Below are 11,723 nucleotides of genomic sequence, written 5' to 3'. Positions count from 1 at the left end.
TACTGTTGCTAAACACTAGTATTTATTTTGATAGTGACAGTGACATATCAAGTATTACTCACACAAAATACATTATTTCTGCACCTACAACCATATTGTCCAGATTGTTTCTGATGAATAAGTTGCCAGTGGTGTAGGTGGCAGCTGAAATATAAAGTTCACCACATAGACTTTTTCATCCTGTCACAACACTGACAAAGAATCAATGCACACCCTTGTAGTGCTGAGCTGAGTGTGACATGATGCACTTCCCAGCAGTGGATACAGGCAAGTGTTGCCTTTTATTGGGCATCAACAAAGTTCTGCTTAAATTCTGGTTTAAGATTCTTTCAAATTCTGTTTATTGCTCATAACAAAGACTGAAATATAATGGGTATATAGTTTTCTCAGCTCTTTCCTTCCTGAGAATCAAGTCCTAATAACATGGCATTCATTATAATTCAGAGATTCTTATTATAACTGCAAAAGGTGAAATCTCTCCTTTATTATGAAAGCAGGGATTTCAGAATTGTTTAAAACAGCCTAAATCCTCAAATGCACAGTAATACCTGTGCATACTCATTTCCAGTATCTACGGGGACTTAGATACTTGCCAAATTTCTTTTTCACCTGTACAATTGCACATGCCAACAGAAGCATCCCTAAGGATCCAGCATTGTTTCCATAGTTTAGCCTCTTTAGTATCTTCATAATTATTCAAATTGTTTTCTGCTAAGACCCAAAAATTCCAGAGCATTTCCAGCCTTGAGTTTATCCTGTAAAAACAAAACACATATATATGCTTGTGCTTAACTCATATTTAACTCAAATGCTTTTACTTGTGCTTTAAAAGGAACTGCTGCAATGAGAGCAGAGGGCCTCTTCCAGTCTCTGCAGAAATCAGTGTACTACACTGAGTTTTCAGTGTTCTATCTCATGTCTCAAACCAGAGAGGGAAAAATCCCCTCTAATGTAAAGATCATACCTTCAGCGTATGGTCAAAATCGTCCATCGAATCAATCAATTTTCCAGGTTCCAGTTCCCCAAGTGGGAAAGGGTAATCTGTCCCCAAAATGACTTTGTCCTGGTAATAAAAAAAGTTGTAAACTTTGTAGTAACATTGAACAACAGAGTTGCCTTCTGGAATTTATAATAAACCACAGGAAATTGCATGTACGTATTGGAGTGATGAGTTATGAAAGTGAACATGAAGATAATAACCTCCATTAGGGAAAGAACAAAGCTTGAAAACAATGCCTCAAGAGTTTATTGGGTGAATTTAAGTTTGCAAAAATTGCAGGGTTATTTGTTAATAATTTTTGTGGTGCCTAACTGAAGTTTGAGGTATTTTTATTCTGATATACAAAAAGTTCGAAACGCAAATCCCAGGCCCATGGCATGACAGTCTGTTGCTCGGATGAATAAAAGACAAATGGGAATTTCCTACTTGAATTGATTTTCTGTGATGCTGGTTAGAAATGCAACAAAGAGGCATCTATTGTTCTCCTACACTGCTCATACTACTGCTGCAAGTAGTTTGCCTAAAATGCAATGATTAATTTTGGTGAAGTGTTGCCATAATAAAATAGCCAATAAAGGACACACAGAATTCTCCCTACTGATGTTTGACTTATTCACTGCATGCTCTGCACTGTTGTGTGCAGTGCAAAATGTGTATGAGACTTTTTGACACATTTCTTTAAGAATCTAAGGAAATTCTCCACCAAACTCAGAAAATGTGCTTGGATTTGCATTCCTGAATTTGAAATTTTTATCTGCATACACACAGACACACACAAACTTAAACTTACATATATGTGAGAAGAACATGTAACAAGGAATACAAAGCAATCAAAATTACCTTTTGTGTGATACCTTGAAAGTTGTAATAATGGCAAAGTGACTACTTAAAGTATGATACATTGTAGAATTACTACAAACATTGACATTAAAAGAGTATTTAATTTAATTTAACTGGTATTCAGCTTCAGATTACAAAACCTCATTTAGAAAATTTCATATCTTTTTGGAAGTCTGTAACTTTTTTAAATGTCAATGGCTTTAACTGGGACTGGATATTAACTGTGCATTTGAAACATGTACCTGAGAATATGAGTGACATGATATGATTTATTTCTGAAAGAAAGTCTATGAAAAGAAAATTCAATAAAAATCTGCATGCAACGTTCCTATTATCAGAGATGAAAAGAAATAGGCACATCCTTGACAGGGCCACATTGTTATGGGCTCACTTTCACCCTGGAGTGATATTTCCCCATTTTATCTGCCTTGGCGAGTGCATACTGCCAACTCTCCTGATTTTATTAAAAGTCTGTTTTTCTTTAAGTTTCATCTCCTGAAGACATGAATATTTGAAAACCACAGTTTTCATTAAAAATAGATGTTTTGAAATGTGTCATGAATTTGAAGTAAAGTTGCCAAATGCTTTTTGTTTTTAAATTGTTTAACCTCCAGTAGATGTCAGCCGAGAGTCTCTGGAACAATCTACACAAATCTTTACCCAAAATCCAACCAGGAGATATTCTATTGTTCTGTCCTGTATTGATGTGTTATAATTTATTATGGAAGACCTGCTAAAAGATTAATATAGGAGAATTTATATGCCCTGTCTAATAAATCAATTTCTGAGTGTAGACGAAACAAAATATATTTAGGATATGTACTTTTAAGCCTCTAAATATATTCTTTTATTTATAATATTCAATTAAATACCAAGGCATTTTATTCAGATAGGAAAAAAAATATATGCCATCTACAAAAACCTCCAATTAATAAACATTCCAGGTTTATACGAGAAAATGGATTCTTAAGCAAAGCAGAAGGAAATGCAGAATTTGCCCAGCTATTTACTAGGCAAGGTTAAGTAAGGCAGGAAGGCTTGTACATCCTTGGTTACGCCTCCTATATACAAAACCAGAAAGAAATCCCACAACCTCATTAGAATAATATATATTTTTCTTTTCCTCTCTCTATAAATATATTTTTCTTTTCCTCTCTCTATAAATATATTTTTCTTTTCCTCTCTATATAAATATATTTTTCTTTTCCTCTATTTGAAAGTGTTTCACAAGTGTTTGAAAACTAATCATGGGATCTATTCCTTAGTAGTAAAATTAAGAACTGTAAATTGATAGGAAAAATTTAGGAGCGGCATTCTGGCTGGTGATCTTAGGCCATTCATTTATACTCTCTGAGCTTCAGTTTTGTACCCATCTATAAAACAGGGATTGCAATACCTGTCTTTAGCAACCAGCCTCAGAGAAGTCCTGTGAAGCCTTTGCAGATAAATAATGCTCCTAGCATAAGAGAGGTACTATTATATTATTCCAAAACATATCAACAAAGTCAATTTTTCCTAGAAGAATTGTGATTTGATTCCTTAATTAGCACAGGTCTCTGTTTAGAAAGGTACGTGGGGTAATGATTAATCTCAGGGGACTCTTACTCCATGGAACTTTTTCTCACAATTATAGGAACCTGAATCTGAAAATGAACCTCAAAGTTGGTTCACCTTAAGCATGAGTTTGCTCTCTTATATTGGTAAAAATTACCTTGAATCTCACCTTCTTTCCTACTATCAGAACACATCTCAAAAAAAAGGTCACATTGCTACAACCAGTTCAGCTCCAACTTCTGGCCAGAGGATGTTTTGCCTTTGGGCAGTGGCTTGAGGAATCACCATAGGGAAGTTTTTGCAGAGATACACTGAATCATTTAATCCCATGTCAACCCAGTTCTTCACTTTTCATAGCCAGCATCATTAGGGATTTTGTGTTTATTTGTGTTCACCTCATGCCACCTCATCATGGGGGGAGTGAAGGACTGCAGCAATTTTGCAGTCTCACAAAGCTCCCAGAAATGTGTATTTCTGCTTCCTTTAGCTGGGATGGGCTCCAGTTAACCTGCACCTAAAACAAAGAAGGCGTGAACTTCACTCTACATGACTCACCACAGATGTCACTGGATTTTAGTATTCATCAGCTCAAAGCCAACACGTTACATTCTGGTGCCAGGTAGTGGCTGTTCCCTGAGGACCCAGAGCCATGTCTAAGCACATCCCCTTCCTGCACAGCTCTTAGCCATCCTCTGGAGAGCTGTCCTATTTCAAACCTTCAGCTCAGAAAGTTACAGTGTCATCTTCAAGACTCAATCACACTGTTTTTAGCCCAGAATTTATTAATCTTACATGTGTTATCCTGCCAACACACCACTGCACTGAAAGCACCGAGATATTTGGTGTTTCTTTAAGCGTTTGACTCACGGAAGGGTATTATGTAAGAATATCAACTTTCATTAGAAAAAAAGGGAACTTTTTAATCTTCATGGTTATAAAGTAAAGTTTGAAAATGTCATGTGAATTTTTTTTTTTTTCAAGGATAAGATGCCTTAGGCTATGAAAAAGAGAAAGTTTGCCTGAGTGTTAAAAAGCACTTATGTTTTGGGTATCTGACTCATAACTTTACAGCACTAGAGTTCCACCTGATGTCTCGTTGCTTGAGCTCAGAATACTCAGAGGAGAATTAAAGAGGACACCATCATTCTGTGTAGTATGCTGGCCAAATTTATTGCATTTAGAAACTTAATTTCAGAAGGCTATTGACAAAAGAAACAAGACACCAGAGAGGTTAATGCTGAGTGACTTTTAGATTATCAAATTACAATCTGTAATCTCTCTCTTCTCAAAGAACTAAATTTCAGTTGCAAAGACTAATCATGATTAAGGGCCAGAGTCTATGTGTAACTTCTCGGGATAAAAGGTAGGAAAATTAAAGTGTGGTGCAAAGACTGCAGCTTTCCCACAACAACAATAGTTTAGAACAGCCTTGAGATGACTCTAAAGCAGAACTGCTCTGAGACTTGCTGAGCTACACAAGTTCAAACAGAAAAGAGTTAAATTAGTCAGCAATGGATTAAGCATCCTGTTGTACTTTCTCTCCTGCTTTGCTCTTGACATCCACGGGTCAGCTTAACAGATTCAGACCAGAAACAGAATCTGTGAGTCTCAGCCGTGCTGAGTCATACAGCTGCTGATTTACCAAGGTCTGTAGAACAATGGGAGAACATGTCTCCCAACATTATAAAATGCATAAAAAGAGATAAGCCAGTGATCTTTTCTCCTTGCACTGGCAATTTAAAATTCAAGAGCTACACTCATCCCTGTGTACCATAACTGCATGTAGAACAAATATTTGGATGAATGTGGTCTAGATTTGGGGAGATTTCTTAGAAAAGGAATAACAGAGGCAAGTGCTGAACTGTTACTCCACGAGCCTTTGGATGTCTTGTAAAATGGACATGCACATCACGCCCTGTAAAATTTTTAAATCTATTATCAAAACACCTTAAAGCCACTTGATTAGTCTGAGCTACAGTTAAATTCAAAAGGTAATGCATAGCAAGAAGTCCTGGGCTGTTGACCATGATATATTTGCTATTTAGAGGTTTTGTAACAGAAATTAAAAGCAATCAGTATTGGGCCCTAGTATCTTGTTAGTAACCCATCTAGTGCCTAAAACTTCACCTCTGACACAGAGATGGCAAATGCCACCTGAATTAATACCCACTGATGTCATAGGAACCTTCCAATACTAACAGCTTATTAGCAGATCTTTTGACAAGTGAACTGACCGGGGTTACTTGTTTCTAATGGCAGTAGACTCCATGGTAGTTTCTTTGCACATTTTTTGTGGCTCCTTCCATAAATCTATTTTTGGCTCATGGTGGATTTAGGAAAAAAGATATTCTGTCTCCTCTGCTTCAAACTGTAGTGTTACTGTATGCATACATACCTATACACTTCACAAAAACTTTCTATAGGATTGTTTCAAGCTGTAGTTTTGCTGTCACACTGTGGAATTTTTCATGGATCTTCAAATGCAAAGCTCTCTGAAAGTCACAAGTATTGCAGGAGAGCTGAAGCAGAGTTCCAGACTCAAAGATACAGATTTCCTGTGCAACATGAACAGATACCCCATGGATTTCAAAGTGTGAGACCTGAGCTCAGAGTACCACAACAAAGAAAGCAATAATGCTGCATTATTAATTGTGGCTGGCCTAGGCAGGTCACTTCTGTACCAGTTCTAGTGCAGATTTACTGCAGTAACCTGGTCAGCCTGTTAGAGATGAAAATAGGAAATCAGCAGAATCTTTTCTGTAGAAAGAAAACATTTGGCTGAGTGGTCTTTGTGAGCTTTGGTCATACAAGACGCCCTAAGGACAGCAACAGCCCTATAATATGTCAGCCTAGAAAATAATATACAGGAAACAGGACTACAGCTGTTGAGACAAGAAAGTCAGTGTCAGAGCCTGTATTTCTGTTTTTAACAATTGGAAGGTGTCTGCCTGCTGGCTGCAGAAACTCCAGGAGGTCCAGTGATCAAGACACAAATACAGGTCTCTTGTTGATTTGTAGTGATCCACTGGAAGTTGGCCATGATGCCATCTTCAACCCCTTCCTGACAATTTACTAATGTAAAAAGGATTATTTGAATGTTTTTGGATTTTTCCGTTCCATGCTGATTTAAAGAAGTTGCTAAACTACAAAGATTTCTTCACAAATAATGAAAATATTTTTGCAAACCCGTGATGTTTAATGTTCTCTCCAGGATCCTCAAAAAAGCCTTATTATTGACTTCCTTTCCTGTCTATAACTTCCCTAGTAGAAATACAATTTGATTTCTTCATGCATATACTTGAATTTTAAAATTAAGCCATTTGAAAACAAGGCTCCAAATGAAGCAGTCCCATCCTCAGCAAGGTTACAGAAGGAACTAGCCTCATGGAACTAAGGTTCACAGGGCATGATTGCTGGGATTAAAATCACAATTTCAATAACTCTGTATAGCAAAAATATTATCAACATGGCAGAAACCCATCAGTGTTTTTCACTGGGTGAAGTTTTTGTCTTCTTGCTTTCTTCTTCTCTTCTCCTTTTGCTGTTTCATAGAGAATTAAATAATGACTCACCCTCTTCTGGAATCATTAAAACTCACCTCTCCTATGACACTTGTTAACAGCCTTAGTGCACCAGGGTCATGGACAAGAGAGTCTGTGTAAAATGAGCCAAGGTATTTCCTTGGATCCACCTTGTTATCCATTGCACACAAGTCAGGGCGCACGTTGAATCCATGGGAGATTCTCCCCACTGTGTATGGAAAAGCTCCACCTGCAAGAAGAAATTTTCAACAACAGCAGCTGAAAATAACATAGGAGGGGAAAAAAAAGCCACATTATCACCAAAGACCCACAAGTTTTACTCTCAGCTATTTAGAAAGTGCTCTGCACCAATAATTTTTTATTCCTTCCTCTTCGTTAACTTCTTTCTCTATTGTCCTCACTTCTTCACTACTGTGATGTCTAAATTCCTCCTGCTGCTTCTTTGTCCCTTTGCTTAAATCATCTCCTGTCTCCCTTTCCTCCTTGTTTCCCTTAAAGGGTATTTCAGCAGTTCAAACCCTAGGCAGTGTTCATAGAAGCAGCTGATCTGGCAGGTCTGGTGTAATAGCGCTCAGCTGGTGGCAGCCTTAAAGTTCTTGAACCCTTGATCCTTAGCTGGGGTACCAGAAAATACACCTGTAACATGCTTAGCCAAAGAACTGGAGTTTCACATGCCACCTTACTCACCTCCATGTGCAAAGCAAACTTTCAGCTTAGGAAATTTTTCAAAAATTCCTCCCATAATCATGGAGCAAATGGCCATGGTTGTTTCTGTTGGCATGCCTAGGAACAAAAACAGTGTAATTGTATAAAGGTTTCACTTTTCCAATTTCCTCTTTGATTTTTAAATGTTATCTGAATTTTCTTCCATTAGCCTTGAGCCTACTGAAAAAAATAATAGTTACAGGGCACCTGCCAAAGGTTTCACGTTATTACTATTAGAGGGACACAGAGCTGAACTTTAATTAAATGAAATGAAGACGCAGGACTGGAAGTTCAGATGTTCTGAATTCTAAGTCCAGTTTTTACTCTATAGCACCAGGACAGATGACAGGCAGGTTGGGTTATGTTCTGAAATACACAATACAGGCTTTATTCCCGTTATCCTAGCTCAAAGAGTAGTCTGGAATATGCCAGCTTCTCACCTGTGCTTCTGGAGTCCTCTTGTGTGGAAAGGGGGGCAGATGTATTGGTGGATATTCCAACAGAGATTTGGGGTTTAGTTATGACATGATGCCAGTTCCTGCAGTTTTGAAATAACCACTCTCTCTCTCTTTGCCATGGCTGAGTTGGATGGCCAGTGTTAGGAACATAACAGCAATTTAGGTTCCTACAGCAGGCCTCAGTTTATGGGTTTACCCAACGTACTTAGAATACTGTGCCATCTAAACATCTAACTTCAGACATCCAGCTTAAAGTTAGGAAATGAGTTCCCCTCATCTCTGGGAGAAACAATACCCATCCAGCTCAAAAAGTTGTTTTTCATTAATGTTTTACCATACGCTCAGATGTAAAGCCTTGTAAGTCTTTGTAAGAAAATATTTTATTTATACTTTGTTAAGTAAATGCAATAATTTTATTTTCTTTTTAAATTTGCATTGTTGAGCCTGCTCTCATTAAGATTAATTAGTCTTGTTTTAAGATACTGCACTAGTGATTGGGACAGCAAGATTTTCCAGTGCATACTGCAGCACATATCTTATATGTATATCGTGTATGTTTTTCAGAACTGAAGTCAGTGCAAAACCATGCAAACCAAAATTATGCAAAATAGAGTCAGTGATGGTGGAATGAGGTCTAAACATTTTGAGATAGCAGAATAACCCTCCTCCTGTTATTCACTGTTGTTCTGATGTACCATCAGATGGGGAAAAACCAGGAACTAGATAATGCCCTGTATCTGTGGAGTGCTTTCAAAGTACATGCTCTTCCAGCTATAGTTGATATAAATTTAGACTTATTTCCTCTCTGGCTAACCTACTTCTAGGAAAAAATCCACTAAATTCTAGGAAGTAATGTTTGGTTTTGCCTAGTCTTTCATTTATTCCTGTTATTTTTGAGGAGCTCATTTCTGAGACAATTCATTTTTCCTTAGTCATCTGCTTTTTGTATTGAAGACAAAAGGGAATACTATGTTATGTTGCAAAGCTGAATAATTTTAATTCTAAGTATTTAAAAGTTAGACAAACTGAACAAACTTAAAGCCAAATGATTGCTGAATTTACACAATAGACTTAATCGTACTACCTGATTAAAAAAAAGGTTTGATAGAAAATCCATTTTTTATCTGTACTAGTACTTTACTTTGCAACAATCTGCTGAGCATAGTCCAGTTCATAAATTTAGGCTAAGCAAAGTCAATATACACTTACCTATTAGCCAAGGAAACCAATATTTGGACATTCTCCCATCTATCTGCATGTCCCAGGGATGCACAAAGAGACAGCAATTCAATTTTTCAGCAGCCTGCAGCAAAAGAAAAAGTCTAAATCTTGACTAATTATACCAAAATACATCTTTTTTTCTTAATCATGTTTTAAAATTACCTGCAAAACTGTACTGAGCAGTAGTACTAGTATGAAAATAAGGCCACAAGTAAGAACTATATGTAATAGTTGCTTATATTTATTCCTCTGGGCCATAGTCTGAAGTCCTTACTCAGATTCAAAGTTCTTTCTGTGACCACAGATTGGAAATATAGATGATAATATCTTTTTAGTAAGCCAGATGTTCCTCAGATTAATGCAGGACAAAAACAGTTTTCCAGCAATGTTTTTCAGCCATCCTGAAGTAAAAAATTCAGTTCAAGCAAAAATTTCTTTGATTTCTTTACACATATGAGGATGAATTTTCATAATGTTTTATGGAACAATTTTAGGATGGTTTTGCAGAATTGTTCCAGCTGCATTCAGGAATTTTCATGTGAGTTGCACTACTTTGTCCCCTTTGGCCTTCTGCCTGGCTTTAAGAAAAGTTAAAAATATTCCTAATCTATCCTAAGAGTTCCAAATATGGCTGTGTTCTGATCAGGAATCCATTTCCATGCAATTATATTAATTTTTCCAAAATTATTGACATCTTAGGAAAGGAAAACAGAAGAACAATGACAGATGCTGACCCCGACTGAGTAATTGAACTTATTTGCTTAAATTTAAATATATAATCATCAGAGTCATTCATATGCTAAACCAGGATTTAACAGCTTCGTTTTGTCAGATGTATTTCTGGACCTCCTCTTGTTGCTAAGGAGATTATCACACATTTGAAAAAGTTTGATTTTGTTTACCCATACATGCATAAATAAAGCTGCAACTTTTGGGTTGTGGGGAGTAATTGCCATCTACATTTGTAAACTAAAAATAACGATTCAATTACTGTCTTGGTAGATTGACAAGAGTTCATTGTCAAATATGGCTTAATTTCCCAATCTGTATTATCCAGGGAGGTTACTTCCTACATTGTGAAGAAGGTACAGTGTAAGAGAGAGATCCCAGTACAAGAGGGGGATCTCAGCACCAGAGACACAGTTACTGGAGGGAGTCCAAAGATGATGAAGGGACCGAGCATCTCTCCTGTAAGGAAGTGCTGAACAGGGGGTTGGACCAGATGGCCTCCAGAGGCCCCTCCCAACATCAGCCATGTTAAGATTCCATGAATGTGGGCATCTACATCTGATAACTGACTGTTTATGTCCATAAAAGCAAACAGTCCAGGTGCTGCACTAACAGAATTCTTGGATAAATTGAGCATCTTGAAATATGACCTCTGTGGCTCAGTTTCAAGCAGACAGCTCTAATAACCTGAGAAACAGATGCAGAATGTCCATTGACTAAAGCTGTAATTTAGACAAATGACCATCCTCATGTGGACCTCAGAATATTTAAGAAATTCAATCTAAAAATTCATTTTATAATCAATGCATTGTTTGGAATCTTTGGTCCTCTTTATATAATTCCATGTGGTATTTCAGCTCTATAGGTATCTTTGATCATCTCTGGGATTTTATCAATTATTTCAATAGGATTGGATACAGTAACTTGAACCCGAATGGAAACAGTGCAGAAGTGCTTTATTTGATACTGCACTTACCCTCACAAACCAAGAAGGCAACTCTACAGTGAGAACTCATATAAAAAAAAATTGTTACTTATTATTATAAAATATGTTTCAGAATGTTTTGTGTTGTATTATTGTAATTATATCCTATAATGAATTGTCGTATACAATTAAAGCTGAGTCTCTCTGATCACTAAGCAGATTAGAAGGCTCAAACCATGACTGAATGTGCTCCAAGATATTTTTAGACAGAGTTCCACATCACAGAATTCCCCCCAAAGAAGGAAAGAAATGGTTACTCACAGCATAAACATCGTACAGCTCGGGGGCATTCAGGTCCCACTCGTTGACATGAGATCCTATTTGCACTCCAGGAAATCCCAGTTCCTTCACACAGCGATGCATTTCCTTCACAGCCAGGTCTGGAGCTTGCAGGGGTAACGTACCCAGACCCACAAACCTCTTGGGGTACTTCTTTACTGTAGCAGCCAAGTCATTGTTTAATATCTGGGCTAGGTCTAAAGTATCCTGAGGTTTGGCCTGGTAAGATGTTAAGCAGAGTAGTACATCAAAATATAGTTCTCAAATGTTATCACCTTTGGAAGATATTGGATAAATGTCACTGCAAACAACTGAGAGACAGGGTTTAAGCCTAAGTTTGCTTTACAGTTCTGAATAGCTGGAAACCTGCAGGATTAAATTCTACCTCACTTTAAAACCTCTGGGTGCAG

At 37.2% G+C, this 11,723-nt stretch overlaps 1 protein-coding gene across 3 annotated transcripts in view; it reads right to left on the bottom strand.

Moving 5' to 3' along the window:
* ACMSD (aminocarboxymuconate semialdehyde decarboxylase) overlaps positions 1-11,723 on the bottom strand; it is a 38,558-nt gene continuing 26,835 nt past the window's right edge. For 2 of the 3 annotated variants that reach the window (XM_032692868.1, XM_032692867.1), the window contains exons 4-9: positions 11,296-11,532; positions 9,309-9,402; positions 7,624-7,719; positions 6,993-7,165; positions 965-1,063; positions 582-755 (exon numbers count right to left, since the gene is read on the bottom strand). In XM_032692868.1, coding sequence (XP_032548759.1) covers positions 693-755; positions 965-1,063; positions 6,993-7,165; positions 7,624-7,719; positions 9,309-9,402; positions 11,296-11,532 — 762 coding nt within the window. In that variant the 3' untranslated portion in view covers positions 582-692. Of the gene's footprint in view, positions 756-964; positions 1,064-6,992; positions 7,166-7,623; positions 7,720-9,308; positions 9,403-11,295; positions 11,533-11,723 lie in introns of all 3 variants that reach the window. The other variant, XM_032692866.1, reaches the window with a different exon arrangement.

Source organism: Chiroxiphia lanceolata, chromosome 7 (genome assembly GCF_009829145.1).
Source record: "Chiroxiphia lanceolata isolate bChiLan1 chromosome 7, bChiLan1.pri, whole genome shotgun sequence".
Lineage (NCBI taxonomy): Eukaryota > Metazoa > Chordata > Aves > Passeriformes > Pipridae > Chiroxiphia > Chiroxiphia lanceolata.
The sequence above is the reverse complement of the archived record's forward strand: the minus strand, read 5'-3'. Positions and strand labels throughout refer to the sequence as shown.